The sequence below is a fragment of the Lepidochelys kempii genome, chromosome 10, assembly GCF_965140265.1.
Source record: "Lepidochelys kempii isolate rLepKem1 chromosome 10, rLepKem1.hap2, whole genome shotgun sequence".
Taxonomy (NCBI): Eukaryota; Metazoa; Chordata; order Testudines; family Cheloniidae; genus Lepidochelys; species Lepidochelys kempii.
Window position 1 is genome coordinate 52,450,628 of NC_133265.1, and position 16,786 is coordinate 52,467,413.

At 41.4% G+C, this 16,786-nt stretch overlaps 1 protein-coding gene across 3 annotated transcripts in view; it reads right to left on the reverse strand.

Annotated features, from left to right (window-relative positions):
* TLN2 (talin 2) overlaps positions 1-16,786 on the reverse strand; it is a 346,170-nt gene that overhangs the window by 126,673 nt on the left and 202,711 nt on the right. For all 3 annotated transcript variants that reach the window (XM_073303618.1, XM_073303619.1, XM_073303617.1), the window contains 7 exons: positions 13,874-14,054; positions 11,440-11,553; positions 10,400-10,508; positions 9,502-9,710; positions 8,040-8,138; positions 6,734-6,901; positions 4,239-4,533 (listed from right to left, as the gene is read on the reverse strand). In XM_073303618.1, the coding sequence (XP_073159719.1) occupies positions 4,239-4,533; positions 6,734-6,901; positions 8,040-8,138; positions 9,502-9,710; positions 10,400-10,508; positions 11,440-11,553; positions 13,874-14,054 (1,175 nt within the window). The remainder of the gene's footprint in view (positions 1-4,238; positions 4,534-6,733; positions 6,902-8,039; positions 8,139-9,501; positions 9,711-10,399; positions 10,509-11,439; positions 11,554-13,873; positions 14,055-16,786) is intronic.

Sequence of the window (16,786 nt, forward strand, 5' to 3'; positions counted from 1 at the left end):
TCACTCATGGTCAAGCACAGAGGTCGAATGGAGATGTTTGTTTCTGAAGTGGATGCAGATCATTTTTAGAACATGCTTGCTTTATTAATATAACTGGTACTACACCAAACTCAAAAGCAAAGTGAATCCATTGAAGCTTCTGGATTAACTCTTTGGCTCCCTTCTTTTCCCAAAGGTTAACCAAAGGCAGCAGATGCTTAGCTCAAAAGCCTACTGTTGTGTTTAAGAAGTCTCCACAGTATATGTTCCAAAGTAGTTTTGACAAGCAAAAAAAATTCCAAAGCTTCCCATACTGCCATGGGGATTTTTCAAATACTGTAGGAAGTTAACAATGGTGTTTATAAGGAAGTGCCTTCTTAGCACACTCCTCCAGTCCAGAACAGAATATGAATAAAAGTAACAGATTTCACTGCACCTTTACAGCTATCTTCTGACATGTAATTTTTGCACTTAAAGCCCCATAGTTACCAGGAATAAAGGGTAACCCAGGAATAAAGGGTAACCCAGCAAGAGGACAGCTCACACATTTAGAACAATCGGGATTTCTTGGTAAACAAGGTGCAAGCAAACAACAAGCATTTTAATATTGCTAAACGTAAATGTAAACATCTAGGAACAGAGAGCATAGGCCATTCTTACAGGATGGGGGACTCTATCCTGGGAACCAGTGACTCTGAAAAAGATTTCGGGTTGTGGATGATAATCAGCTAACATGAGTTCCCAGTGTGACACTGTGGCCAAAGTAGCTAATGTGATCCTAGGATGCATAAACAGGGGAATCTCAGGTAGGACCAGAATGGTTATTTTACCTCTATATTTGGCACCAGCGCAACTGCTATTGGAATACTGTGTGCAGCTCTAGTGCCCACAATTCAAGAAGAGGGCTCAGAGAAGATCCACAAGAATGATTAAAGGATTAGAAAACATGCGTAAAATGATAGATTCAAAGAGCCCAATCTATTTATCTTAACACAGAGAAGGTTAAAGGGTAACTTCATTACAGTACATACATGGAGAACAAATATTTAGTAATGGGTTCTTAAATCTAACAGAGAAAGCTATAACACAATCCAAAGGCTGAAAGTTGAAGACAGACAAATTCAAAATGGAAATAAAGCGTAAATGTTTAATGTTGAGACTAATTAACCACTGGAACAATGTAACAAGGGTGGTGGTAGATTCTCCATCATAGACAATATTTAAATTAAAGTAAAAGACATGGCTCTAGGAATTATTATGGGGAGTTCTATAATACCCTGATCTGGGGTATTAACCGTCCCACTAGCATCCCAGAGAAGGGGAGTGGAGAGGGAGGGATCCGGGCCCACCCTGGGGCCCTAAGGATAGTGGCAAACCACTTGAACTAGCAATTCCTTCCCCTGGGGTACTTCCCTCTCTGGCCTTTCAGCTTGTGGGGCTTCCTGCCCTCTCTCTGCTTGGGCCAGGTTTCTCCCAACCCCTTGTGTCTATGGAGTCCCTCTGCTCTGCACAAGCCGAGTTTCCCTTTAGCTAGGGTCTTGGTCTTCTGGCCCGCCATAGCACTTCTCCAAACTCTCCTCTGCTTCCCTCCAAACTGTTCTCCTTCAAACTGCTCTCTGCTCCAACATCAAACCACTCTGCTTCAGCTCCTTCAACTGTCTGATTGAAGCAGGGGGTTTTTATCAGGTGCCTGGCTTCAGGTGCTCTAATTAATCTATAGCAGCCTCTCTTCCCTCCACAGGGAATAAGGCTCATCATCCTGGGGCTTACATATCTCCCTTGACCACCCTCCTGCTGCCCTCTGGCCAAGCTGTATCACAATATGTAGTAAACAGGGTCCTTGGGACAGCAAAAGAGGGTAAATCAGTTCCTCAAAGACGAAGGACAAGCCTCTAGCCAGCTGTCATCAAGGTTAATTGGCAAATCACCTGTCAAGTGGCCGTTCTTTGACAATGAAGGGGGGCAGGAACAGATCGATCTGCATTTTAGGGAACCACTTTCACTATGAGAATGTCTGTTTCCTCAGCAGCTGGAGGGAACTTTACTTCGGAATGACCCTCAGGAAAATGCATTTCAAAGGGTGATTGGACAATGAAAGTGAGGGGCAAAAACACCACAGGTGTTACCTTTCTTTCTCTCTCTCCCTACCTCTCTCTTTCTTTTTACCTAAGATGACAAAGAAACCAGCCCTTTGACTTTCAGGGAGGTCCTGACCTGAGAATTTGGTCAGCAGTGCTGCTGGGAACCTGAGGAAACGATTTTACCCTGAACCAAATCTACCTTAAGTTTAGTTAGTTACTAGAAAGTGTTTTATGTTTATTTCTCTTTTAACCATTTCGGACTTCAATGCGTTATACTTGTACTCTCTTCAATCTCTCTCTTAGTAGTAAAATAAACTTTTTTTTTTTTTTAAATAAAAAACTAACCCAGTGTTGTGTTTAAACTGAAGTGTTTGGGTAACTCAGTAGAAGTAGCAAACTGCTGAATATTGATCCTTTACAGAGGCAACAGACCTATAATATCTGAAGTGCCTAGGATAGGGCTAGACAGTGCAGAACACATGTATTGGGGAAAATTCAGAACCAGAAGTGTGTTGGGGACACCCTACAACCAGTAACCCAGGCTGGTAGAAGCCAGGGTGTGACTGGAGTGTTACTGACAGGCTGCTGGGGTCAGAGCTGTTGGACCACGACTGCAGTTATACGCAGACACTCAGGGTGTGACCTGTGTGCAGTTTGGCTGTTTGTGAATGGCCCAGACTGGGAGTGACAACAGTAAAGCATCATGAGGCACCTAGGTTGCAGGGCAGGTGGTGACACAGCTCCTCACAGCCCCTCATACATGTATGGCTGTGAACTGTATATAGACACTATCCAAAGTAACCTTATCCAAGGTTTCTGTAATCTTCTTTGCTAGGAGTCAAGACATCAGATAATATATGGTTTATATGTGGCACACAGATAGTTCACACAACATATACACAGGCAGGACAGCACACTAGTTAAGCCATAATTGTGTGTGTCTTAGTCTCTTAACGTCACTGAGTAAAAGGTTTAGGATACTGTACTACAGTTTCCATTTTGAGGGTGAGGGATGGGTTAATTAATTATATTTTTAATTTGCTCTGTATCTGCTTGGCAATACCTTACTCTGCAGCAATTTCTCACCAAAAACATCATCTTAGTGCTAAAAATACCACAGAGAATTTGCCAAACCTGTATCATCTCCTTATGTCCTAGCCCAAACATAGCACAATTGAAAAGAGAGTCAATTTAAAGCTCAAACATCTGACAAATTTCCTCTCCTATATTTACTCATACAAAGATGACTATAATGGGGAGTTGTTCCACACTGCACAGGTAAAAGCTCCGAGTATATTTCATTTCCGTGTTAACCTATTAGAGTGAGTTTCCTGTGTTTGGGTGGATATATAGTACAAGGAGTAAAACATTTAAAAACAGGATAATGTAACAATGAACCCACAATCATTGGAAGGGGATACCAGAGGAGTTTTTAAAAAAATAAATATTTCAAGGAGTTTCAGTTAATTGACTAGACCTCAAGTAGATGGTGTCCCTATAATTACATCATAACAATTCATAATGCTCATTAGTTAGAATAGTTTGGTCTCAACATTTCACATTTCTATAATGGAATTGTACAGCAAGCTCATCAAACATTAGGCCCCTGATTGGTTGGGCTCCAACAGCCATGTTCTTTAAAACAAAGAACTTAAAGGTTTAAAAGCTACACTATAAAAGCCAAGCCCATAATGGAAACAAAATTCTTGCCTGCTAAGTCTAGTCAGGTAAATAAATCTTTAGGGATCTAATTACTGGCAAAGAATAAAATAGCTGATTGAGCACTTTAACAGGCAGTCTTCACATTTAAAGATACAAAACTGCTATAACATTCCCATGACGTGAAGCAGTGCAACACAAACAGCAAGATATGAGACATCATATATATGGCATCCCTGATTTTCCAGGCACAATATCAGTTGTGTTAGCAGAGCTCCATAAGCATCCATTATACAATTTAAAAGACTCAACCTCACCTGCCCACTGCGCACTTACAGGTGCTTTAATGACATAATATTGTGGTTAGAATGACTGCTCACAGGAGCACAAGCCTATGGGCACCTAAAGCATTAAGGATTTCTGACTTGCGTTACTTGAAATGGGTATATGTCGGAGGGAATTTGAGTCAGACTAAAGTAATATCCCCATTACAGAGAGTATGAAGATAAAGCAGCTCACCAGCATCCCCCATCGAACTGAAGATACTTTCAGTGACACACATAATGGTATCCGTTGCCTGGTCATAGCGTCCAATGGGCTCTCCCCTGCTTGCAAACTGACGGACGTGCTGCAAGAGGTCATTCAGGGCCTGGCTGACTACACTGGCTGCTGCACTGACCTGCTTCAGCAGCTCAGAGTCATCTGTGGCAGCCTGACAGGCTCTGACACAATTCTCCACTGAACGATCCACCAGTTTTCCAGCCTCGATCAGCTGTTCCTGGCATACGGGAGAGCTGATAGTGGGGCTCACAACCTACATTGAGAGAAAACGCGGTGTTAAGAAAAGATCTAATAGGCCAGAAGTTATCAGCCTACTGTAACAGGTAACACATCTGTCTCCTTAGCGTTCAGAAAACAGCTTATTCACCTACTAACAGTTGCCATACCAAAGCATGAAGTACTGCAGTTATCTACTACTATAAGAAAAGAGATTAGTAATGTACATCATACAACAGCACAGTAACAGTTGGTAAATGATTACCACTGGAGGCTATCAAAGTCAAAGTGTTAAAAATGTCCTTGCCCTTTTAAGTTAAGACTTTTCTGGATTACTGAACAAATGGAGAAATACATGAAGTTGGTTCTGAATGGCAGGTATGGGGCAGATTCTGGCAAGATAGCTGCAGTCATTTCACACAGCTCTGTATCCTAGAACTTCACTTGAAGAAAGCTTATCGTAGGGACTGTGATCCTTTACTGAAGTTTAATTAAAGTTGGTATTGCAAAGTCTTCCACTATCAGCCAATATTTTGCTAAAGCCAAAAATAACTCCGGGAAAAACAGATAAGGAAAATTGCGTGTCTGAAAGTACGAACTACCAAGCTGAGCAAACCATGAATGTGCTCTAATGATACAATAGATTCAGTCCATATCATTCAGGTATGTCAAGTCAGTTACAGGCAAAGGAAAGAAGTCAGATGGGTGTTTTTCCACAAAAGAAAAAAATGACACTGACTGCCTTGTGCCATCCTGTGGAAATTTAAAAGCAGTCAGAACATCACCTCCAGTTAATGATCTTACATATTCATTATACAAAGCCCGGCAGCCACAGCAATGAAGTAGAAAATACTGAAAATTGAATACCGCAAATTGGCTATTAATTTAATTATAATCCTCTTGGGTGTTCTACAATATTTAAACGCTCATTTTCCAACAGCAATTAACCCTAAGAAAGCCATACCTGCAGATCACAAATATTTCGTATTTTCACATGCTAAAGCTTTAAAGTTTCAAAATGAAAACAGAAAAAGAGGACTTGTTGCACCTTAGAGACTAACAAATTTATTTGAGCATAAGCTTTCATGAGCTATAGCTCACTTTGCATCCAATGAAGTCTCTAAGGTGCCACGAGTACTCCTTTTCTTTTTGCGAATACAGACTAACGCGGCTGCTACTCTGAAAAATGAAAATGGTAACATTTCTCCAAACAGAGCCACATGGAACACAGTGATTCTATTTGAGATTTTGCTCTATGTGGATGGGAGCTCCTTTGTATTTTTCTTAGGCCAACTCTCAATACTCAGGCAAAACTGATGCGTCTCTCTTTGTTCCCATCAGAAACTGTGAAATGATGCAGAAGCACATAAATCTGAACACAAACCTTTCAGCAAACTTGGCTTGAATTTCAGTTATGATGAAAATAACGCAATTGAATGTGTGCTGCTTATAGGTTTTGTTAAACATGTCACACAACTCCACAGCAAGCTGTGTTTCTCAGAGTAATATTTTCAGTATTTTTATCAATATTAGCAATACAGCAGGCCATATCAGTTATCTATGGCCCTTTCTCTGGAATAGTATGGCAGCACTTCATATGCTAAAGGCTGCCCTTTGATGTTCTTGTTGTAATCTAACAAGAAGCCAAACCATAAACACTTTCATTAGCAGTTGTTTAATAATGATAGACTAGAGAAACTGTTTAGTCTGGGCTGGCCCAAAGGGGAAACAAAAGAAGGAAGGTTTCAAAATAGGAGCCGTGTTAGTCTGTATTTGCAAAAAGAAAAGGAGGACTTGTGGCACCTTAGAGACTAACCAATTTATTTGAGCATAAGCTTTTGTGAGCTACAGCTCGCTTCATCGGATGAAGTGAGCTGTAGCTCACAAAAGCTTATGCTCAAATAAACTGGTTAGTCTCTAAGGTGCCAAAAGAAGGAAGGACATGCTTCATTAAATAACCACTACCCCGGACGGCCAAGTTGTGAAATGCTCACAGCAGCAGCAATCGACACCGGCTGGAGCGGGCAACTGAGAAACAAGGCTCTATCCAACGTGTCTTGGGGATAGAACCCTAAATATCTTTGCATAGTTTTATGTTTTTGTAGGAGCTCTAACTCCAGGATATTCAAGGTTAACTGATTAAACCATATCAACAATACACCCAGGGAAGACTGTGAATGAGTGTGTAACATACTGAAACAACGCACTGCCCCCTTCACGAACATCATGAGCCTTACCTTGGCACATGCCACAAGCTGAGAGGTGGATAGTGCACATTGCGTAGCAGCAGCAATAACCCTGTTCTGCAGGACCATATCCTCAGCAACTTGAGCCACATTCTTAGCCTTCAACACCAACATGGCAGCAGCATTTGCAACAGCTTTGGCAAGACTCATCAGTACATCCTGGCAAAACAAAGGACAAAACTTGACCTAAGCTGTCAGAAATACTCACTAGCGTCAATATTTTGGATTCCTTAAAATTAAACTAGGATATTCCGATTTTAAGAAGACTCAAAGCATCTACAAAGGGGAAGTTATGGTAGATTCCCAGTGAAACATTGCTATGTATTATCCAGAAATGTTCTTTGTTACACATGGCCTGCTTACAGGGTTGAAATGCTTTGTGCAAACAGGTTAGTAAGCTGAGTGAATCAATCACCTTTTGGGAAGGGGCAGAACTACACACTTCGGATTTGTGATAGCCAAATGCAAGATATGGGAGTACAATTTAGAGCTGTAATCTCAGAGTAGACATGTGGGACTAATCACTGTAAGAACATGTGACGTTAGTTACTAGATATGCACACTCAAAACCTGAGTTGATCTCACTGGGTAATTGGTGATCTACAGCCATATGTTTTACCTAAGGTCAAGTTGAAGATTTCAGATCTCAAAATGATAACTAACGGGTATCTGACACTGCATATTCAATAAACAGTATGCACTGTATAGAAAAGCAAAAGAAAATGGCACTGCAACCTTAATTTATAAACAGGTGCAAACAGTGTGTCTGGGGGCTATCCATTTGCTAGTACAGTTTTCTTTTACACTATAAAATAATGGCTCAAGCTGTAACTCCTCAGAGGCCCCAGCTCCAGAAGATATTTTCTTCTTGAAGACAAATGCATTTGGTTGTTTGAAGCTGTATAAGTGGTTTAATGCTTGTATTGCTATTATTCAAATATACAACCTCATTTAAAATTCTGCTTCCAATGTGCTTCAATTATTTTTGATACAACAGAGCCAGACTGAGACCCTCCAAAATAACCATAATGCTAATTGATAATATTCATCTTCTTAAGCTGGATGAAAGAAGAAAGTGTTGAGAGAAATAAAACAAAACTAAATTTTTAAACCTATTAAAGATTTGTACCAGTTCAAATTTTAGACAAAATTAGAGACATCTTTTCACCTAATCAAAGTGAAATACAAAAGACTTGCATACAGACGTAGGATAACACTACTGTGAACCTTACATGCAGCAGCAAGCTCCACCGTGGAATTGCATGATTCTGGCAGTGAGCAACTCATATGATCTTACCTGAAATCTTTCATCAGTTTCATTCTCTCCTATCTGTCTCAGGAGCTCCCCACTGGCTTGCCCAATGCTTCCAGCTGCAGTTAAAACTGTTTGGCGAGGCTACAAAACAGGTTAATGAAAAGCATAAACGTTTTTCTTTAACTTCATAATTCTCTCAAGACACCTTTGTTAGCCCCATTACCGTATACAGGGTAACGCCACTGAACTCTCTACTCAAGATACCTCTTAGAATATTCTTACTTTTCCGTATTCCTATTTAATTTATCCTGCAGCATCTTAATGACACGTCTCCATATGTTGCTGAGTGTGAGAAGAAATCTGATCAGCTTTAATACACATCATAGCAGCTGAAGGAAAGGTATGTGTTGGACAGCTTTTATTGCAACCTGCTTGGAAGTGGTCACAGATTTCTGGTTTTGCCTTAAAACTGCAAAGATCCAGGGCAAACGGATAGCAGCCATAAACTCAGGCCAGAGTGTCTGCAATATTAAATTCTGTCTTGCTCAGTACAATTTCCCATTTCCGTAAATTTTGATGGAGACTGTCGTTTCATTCACCTGTTACCTGTTGCTACATGCGACCCTGATATTAAAGACAAAAAAAAATCAGGTACCAGCCCCACTTACTTCCCTAGTAACTTGTAATTGAGTTTTCACAGCATTTAGAGAAAAAAAATGGTAACACTTTTTTCAACATTTCCAATAAAAATACAGAATGGAATATTACTGTGTATTCAGATTGCCTCAATTTGAAAAGTAAAAAATCAAAACCCCCACCAAAAAAAAAAATCCTCCCACAAATAAGGAATGAATCGAGGAGGTGGCAGCAGGCTTCTGTCAAATAAAGAATATACAGATAAAGATTTTTAGGGTTGAATCAATTTCCCCATCTCTGCTCCTAGAGCTCACAATACCAAGTTAGCCCCCCAACCACTCAAATATGTCCCTCATGACTGGCTAGCATCTTAATGGGGCTGTTTGCTGTTGGCACCGTGCCACAGTGCAGAATCAAAGCCAGCGCCTTGATTTTTCAATACTAGCCAGATAGCAGTGAGCCGTCAGTAGCCACCTGAAGACTTTGCAAACAACTTGTGAAAATTTACAATATAAGGGCATGACTGGATACAACAGTGTGGATACAATACAGTGAAACAGCTGGCTGATAAATGAAAGAGGAAATGGGTGAATATTAACCGGGAGGCTGTTCTAGGATCAAGGTACCGCACTTAAAGGCATGAAGTCAGAGGTATGTGGAGGACACAAAGAAAGCGGTCAGGAGAAGTGCTTGGGGATCATAGGGGAAACAGTGGCAGGAGAGGGTTGGGAAGACACAACCTGGGGCCTGGAAAGAGCCATTCTGGTTAATTGGATAAATGCTTTATACCCAAACACTTTAATTGAGAGTAATGCATTTCAGCGAAGGAGAGCCTGTGAAAGCTCACTGCTTGTGTCCGTATTCTCACCTCTCCTGAGGTGGGCTCCACCGCTTTCAGCAGGTCCGAAACAGCACCTGCCAGAGTCCGAGCAGCTTTCAGGAGATCCTCCCCACTTCCAACTTCATCGTCCATTAGGGCAGCAAGCAGTTTCACACCCTTGGACATCTCAGTCAGGTTAGAAGAGATGGTTGTAATTGCACATCCCACAGCCGTGTAATCCGTGTCAACTGGGTCACCTGTATAAGTGAAGGGAATGATAAGTGCAGAAGCAAGGAGTACAGCACAAGCTGGTTTCTGGTCAGATAATTAGAAGTAAAATTGAAGGGGATAAAGAAGACTTGGCTAGATAATTCAGACTTTTCCTGCCCATATATATAACATATGTACATTCTCATGGAATTTTTTCTCTTCATGACTGTCCAGGTAAGCAAAACAACCACAATTTCCATGATCTCTCCCATATTCACTATATGGAGGGACCCAAAGAAATGCAGTATTGAACACTAGTTGCCTTTACACATCTTATACCTAACTTGCAATTCAGAGAAAAACTGAAAAACGATGTAAGACACAGGACCAGACAGACCAGAGCAAGCCATTTGTCCACACAACCAAATATCCTGACTCTAGGAGTGGCCAATAAATGATACTTCAGAAAACCCATACAAAAATATTACTCTCAATTACATGAAGCCAGCAAAATATTAGGTTTTATCTTTATCAGGGAAGCATTAATAGATTCTGTGCAAACACTGGTTAAAAAAAAAAAAAAAAAGACAATAAGGTCTGTTTCAGTCATAAAGGCCATTTGTGTATTTGGAGGAAAGTATATTCCTGAATGTCTCCCGGGCAGCCTCCATCTTGTTGAAAAGAGGTTGGTACATACACAACAGCAGCCTGGCAAAGTCCAATCCCTGTAATTTACCTGCTGTGAGGTTAACAACAGAGGCAGTTCCTGCAGTGATAGCATCAACCTGAGAGTGAATTTCATGTTTTGATTCATCAACTTTGTTCTGAACCCATACCCTCGATGCCTAGAAAGAAACATCATCAGAGTATTAAGGACTGCAATGCCATGCTGCAAGTGAAATAAACTCAAGATAAAGTAATGAGTAAAGTTCTTTACAGGCCCTTGATTCTTTCAGAAGCCTTTTAAATGAAGCAGATGGCATCAGCTACGCTATTAGGCTGAAATAACTGTAAATTCTTCCTTACAGTAACTGCTAGATCATAGGTTGACAGCTCTGATTTCTGTGTGAATGCCATAAATATGGTGTCAAAATGGTGCACAGTGGAGGATCACAGAACATCATCTGGTTCATCATGGGGACTCACCAATCTTATTGGCTCTACTCCACCCCAAAATTGGATCCAAAGTGGTGTTCCAGAGCTGACAGGCTCCATATCCCATTAACAATTATAGCTAAGAAGCCACGTAAGAATATTTACACAGACAGGCTTGAGCCAAAAATTCCTAGAGCCAAAAATAGGTGAGGAAACTTGAGATGTATCTGACAGGATTACACCCATCCTTCTTTAGGGTCATGAGCTATCTGTATACAAGCTGTGCCTTCTTCAGTATCTTAGTTGGTTTTGCTTTACAGCCACTCCTTCAATTTCTCCCCTCAGGAGCTACTTACTACAACAGTCCAAGTGGCAGTTTCCCCCTGATTTACTGACTCAAGTTTTCCACAGTCACACACGTGTAGACCCATTAAAGTAAATGTGACTGCAAAGGTGTACAGGAAGGGACAACTGGGTCCACGGTGTATAGCCTCAGAAGGTTAATGTGAGTTAAACAGAACAAGATATTCTTACAGATTCCTTTAAGTAAACAAGGATTTTCATCTTATTTATAAAGCTGTTGAGATATCTATCTACACCCAGGGACAATGAATAAGCTCTGAAATAAATAACTCAAGCTGTTTAGCTGAATCCTTATAGGGATCACATGAATTAACTCACCATATCTTGTCCTAGAGGTGGTAGGTTATCAACTTCATTGAGGTCGGACTGTGCCTGCTGAACAGCGTGCATACTCGTATTAATAGTCCCCATCAAGGCCTGCTGTGCTGAGGTCTGTGAAATAGACAAGGAAAATTAGTGTCTGCCAAGCTGCAAATCATGATTTAGGTGGATCTGAAATGTTTTGTGCTATACACTAAGTAAATGAGATTAAATCATTAGACTTGTGTAAATGGTGAATTTTATTTTGATTGTTCTGTTTCTAGCCACAGTCTCCTCCTAGGTCATACAGAAAGAACGCTTGTGTGGGTCTGAATGGTATGGGTTTGCCAGAGATCTTGAATGGGCAGGTTGGTTTCTAAGCATCACACTAGCGCTCTAGATAGGACAGTAAAAAATGCAACTGATACACATCACTGTTAATGTTAACAGGTCCAATTGCCAGATCCAAGACAGCACTTATTAACTAGCTCCCTATCTCCTCACTGCCTTTGATTCCCTTCTTTACTTAATACATACAGTTTCATGGTCCCTTAGTGGGTAACCCATGGCAGCTCAGAAATTTCCAGCATTAATGGACCATGTTAGGAGCACCTGGCTCCCAGATGCACATCTTCGGGCCCAAACCTGGAAGAGGAACCCTGAGAAAAGATGGGAAAGTAAGCGACAGCCAAATCCAGGCAGCCTCCCAAGGTACTTGTCTGACCTATTTCAAACTTGTACAACTTTGAGAAACTTGATCAGCTCCCATGCAGGAGATGAAAACCAGATGAACTTTAAGCAGGAGGAAGCTTTTCAGTACAGTAACTCTTTGCTATTAATTGAGAACACGAACTCCCCCCAAACTGCAACAGTGTCACGGGAGCTGCAAAATCCTAGAAACTTCACATCGGAAGACAAAGTTTTTGCTGATAGGACTGACCTGTCTACAGTGCACCTGGTTTCTGGAACAATTTATGTGCTTTCCACATTGTACATAAAACTATTATTAGAAAAGGCATTCATGCTCCATGCCACATTTTGACAGAGCAACTCAGGGACTTCTCTACTTTCAGACAGAGGGGATAGTTTTTGCCATTACTGTGTTAATTTCCATAAATCTTTCATAAACAGAGCTAAGGGGAAGCAAATATTAGAACACAAAGGGCAGAGAAGAAACTTACAAGCAAACATAAAAACTGGAGCATGCTGACCAGTAACATTTGAGCCAACAGGGGTAATACAGGTTTAACCAGGGGTGCGTCCTCATTGATTTCCATTGCTATGGTTTTAGTCTGAGTCTGAATTTATCTTCCTAGTCCCGCCAGGACTGGCAGAAACAGCTGAATATCATGTTTTAAGATTTTTATTATCTAACAATGCAAAATGATCACTCAGACATTTCTCTGATTCAGTCTCAAGGCTGTTTAAAATATTTTACTATTCTCAGTTATACGTATTGTAAAAAAAACGGATTTTTCACAATCAGCATGTCCACTATTCATGTAAAAAAGTACCACTGTCTTCTTGTCATGAGTTCTATGAATGTGAACATGAGTTTTGAATTTACTTCAAGGATAGCATCATCAGTTTCCTGGAATTTGATACTCCATTAGCTTCATCAGGAGTCATTCTAAAATCAAACTGACATCTACGTGATATGGCTGCTGCAGAGCTGAAGGCTTTGAAGTGGTGTGGGATGAGTATGTATTGTTATATGCATTACCTACTGATGAGTAAATTAATATTCTTCTGAATTATGCTACTATGATATTACGAAAAACTGCCCAATATTTAGGGTATCTAGAGCATATGTATAGGCCTTCGTTAATAGAGTCTTTAAAATTAAACAAATGGTCTTAGTCAATATACATTTAAAAAGTGGTAGACACAAAGGGTAACTTTTACAGTTACACTTGTACAGAGAAATTAAAATTATATTAAAATGACTGTTTAATAAAGTGAGCTTAATATTCAAGTCCAGTGGCAGCACACTAAAAAATCAACAGTATATACTCGGACCTAGCAACAGACTTCATAGGAATACACAAAGCAGAAAGCGATGCCTAGATAAATGATTTTTTCAGAACACTGTAAACAGATACATATTGTATTTTTCATACAATACCGCTTGCCCTTATCAACAATATTTAGCCTTTCTACCCTCTTTCCCAGCCCATGTCAAACATGTTTATAACTACTTTAAGAAAAGTTTTAAGACAAAGAGGGGGGAGTAAAAAGGTGGACTATGACTATGTTACTTTGGGTGTTTCAAGGAAATTGAAAGTGTGCAGTTTAACGGGAGAGTCAGCCAAACAGTGCAGTAAAACAACACAGACAGCTCACAGCCCTTATCTAATAACAGGGTGTGCACACATACTTATTTCAGACCACTCACAGCACAGGCTACACGGGCTGGTTTCCAAGGACATTATAAAACAAACAGGTTGCTCACCAGGGGAGGCATGTGGCCTCTGTGCATTTGCCCAATCATGACTTGTTGCTGGGGGGAAGGCATGCTGCCAATATTGAAAGTCTCTGGGCCACTGGAGCCTGAACGCATCACAGCAGGCAATGCCACTGAGCCATGTTCTACCTTCCCGGTTCGGTTGAACTGCTGCTGCAAGATGGTAGATCTGAAAAGGGAATGCACATTAGAACATGACAGCAAACAGCGAGCAGTTAACAGCAGAGTTTCTGTGGGAGTTTGGCCTGAGAGAAGAATGGTGATTTTGTGTTCTGTTCAGAACAGAGCAAAAAATCACTACCGGAGTGATTTGTTCTAGGTATGTGGCTTGATTCAGTGCTTGCTGATATCCCTTAACAAGGGGCTGGTGCTGACATAGTTTGGCTAGGTTAAAAAGCTAGTCCCTAGTGAACACTGGAGCAGCAAACAGCTAGCAGCAGCCTCCGTGGGAGGGAGCTACGGGGAGGGTCCTCCAATTTCTTTTTTTCCCCCTAGGAATAGGGTCTAAGAAAATAAAGCAATGATGGCTACTGAGACAGCATGAGAAGCGACCCGAGGAGGAGAGGAGAGAAAGAAGATGGTGGGATGCAGAAGCTGCTGATGCGCATAATCTTTGAGGGGGTATCCAATGGAAACAACTCACGGAAGCTACCAGATCGCATGCCCTGATTCTCATGGGTGACTTTAATTTTCCTGATATCTGCTGGGAGAGCAATACAGCGGTGCATAGACAATCCAGGAAGTTTTTGGAAAGCGTAGGGGACAATTTCCTGGTCAAGTGCTAGAGGAGCCAACTAGGCGGGGCGCTTTTCTTGACTTGCTGCTCACAAACCGGGTAGAATTAGTGGGGGAAGCAAAAGTGGATGGGAATCTGGGAGGCAGTGACCATGAATTGGTTGAATTCAGGATCCTGATGCAGGGAAGAAAGGTAAGCAGCAGGATACGGACCCTGGACTTCAGGAAAGCAGACTTCGACTCCCTCAGGGAACGGATGGCCAGGATCCCCTGGGGGACTAACTTGAAGGGGAAAGGAGTCCAGGAGAGCTGGCTGTATTTCAAGGAATCCCTGTTGAGGTTACAGGGACAAACCATCCCAATGAGTCGAAAGAATAGTAAATATGGCCGGCGACCAGCTTGGCTTAATGGTGAAATCCTAGCGGATCTTAAACATAAAAAAGAAGCTTACAAGAAGTGGAAGGTTGGACATATGACCAGGGAAGAGTATAAAAATATTGCTCGGGCATGTAGGAATGAAATTAGGAGGGCCAAATCGCACCTGGAGCTGCAGCTAGCGAGAGATGTCAAGAGTAACAAGAAGGGTTTTTTCAGGTATGTTGGCAACAAGAAGAAAGCCAAGGAAAGTGTGGGCCCCTTACTGAATGAGGGAGGCAACCTAGTGACAGAGGATGTGGAAAAAGCTAATGTACTCAATGCTTTTTTTGCCTCTGTTTTCACTAACAAGGTCAGCTCCCAGACTGCTGCGCTGGGCATCACAAAATGGGGAAGAGATGGCCAGCCCTCTGTGGAGATAGAGGTGGTTAGGGACTATTTAGAAAAGCTGGACGTGCACAAGTCCATGGGGCCGGACGAGTTGCATCCGAGAGTGCTGAAGGAATTGGCGGCTGTGATTGCAGAGCCATTGGCCATTATCTTTGAAACCTCGTGGCGAACCGGGGAAGTCCCGGATGACTGGAAAAAGGCTAATGTAGTGCCAATCTTTAAAAAAGGGAAGGAGGAGGATCCTGGGAACTACAGGCCAGTCAGCCTCACCTCAGTCCCTGGAAAAATCATGGAGCAGGTCCTCAAAGAATCAATCCTGAAGCACTTGCATGAGAGGAAAGTGATCAGGAACAGCCAGCATGGATTCACATTCACATACAGGTATTGTAGGGTATATATTGTTTAAGAGAGAGAAAAAGAAAGGTAAAGTTGGGGATAGCATAGATAATTGAAACAGTAAATTGTAAAGAAATATGAAGTGATATTATGGACAACACAGCATTTCTTTGGGTCAAAACCACTTTGGGGAAGGATTGTAAAAGAGGTTCTGCTGAGGTAGTGTTAAGTGTTATAGACTCCCAGGGTCAGACTAGGATATGGATAGTGATCTCTAATATTATTACAGAGATAAATACTTTTGGGAGTTGGGTCATAATGTGAGGCTAACTTTCCAGATACAGATTGGAGAATAAATGCTACTTCTACTGCTAGGGCCCAGTTATTTTCAGTTGGTTCTTCGTCAAATCATCATTGAACCAACAAGAAGTGATCTGAATAAGTGGTGTTTTATCCACGAAAGCTTATGCCCAAATAAATCTGTTCGTCTTTAAGGTGCCATCGGACTCCTTGTTTTTGTGGATACAGACTAACACGGGTGCGCCCTGATACTTAACATGAGGTGATGTAATTTTAGATTTTGTTTTAGTAAGTAGTGAGGACATCACAAAAAAGCTGGTCATAAGAAATAACCTTGGATTGAATGATCACAAGTTGATTCTGTTTACATTAAATGAAAGGACAATCCAAATCAGGTAATTAACCATGGCTTTTGATTTCTAAAGGACAGACTTTGTGATATTAGGGAATTAGTTACCATTTTTACTCGTTCATAAGCTGAATATTTTTGGTAAAAAAGTGATGCATCAAAGAGCGGGGGTCGGCTTATAAACGGGTCTACACCAAAATTTGACTATTTAAAACTCTATGGAATCATTGAATTGAGTATCAAATACACTGTTGTCTTGTTTACCTGGAGCGTCTGCAGGCATGGAGCCCCTCAGCTCCCTGTGGCTGCGGTTCACTGTTCCCAGACAATGGGAGCTGCGCGCCACTTCCTGCCGCACCCATTGGCTGGGAATGGCAAACCCACGGCCACTGGGAGTTCAGGGGCTCCATGCCTGT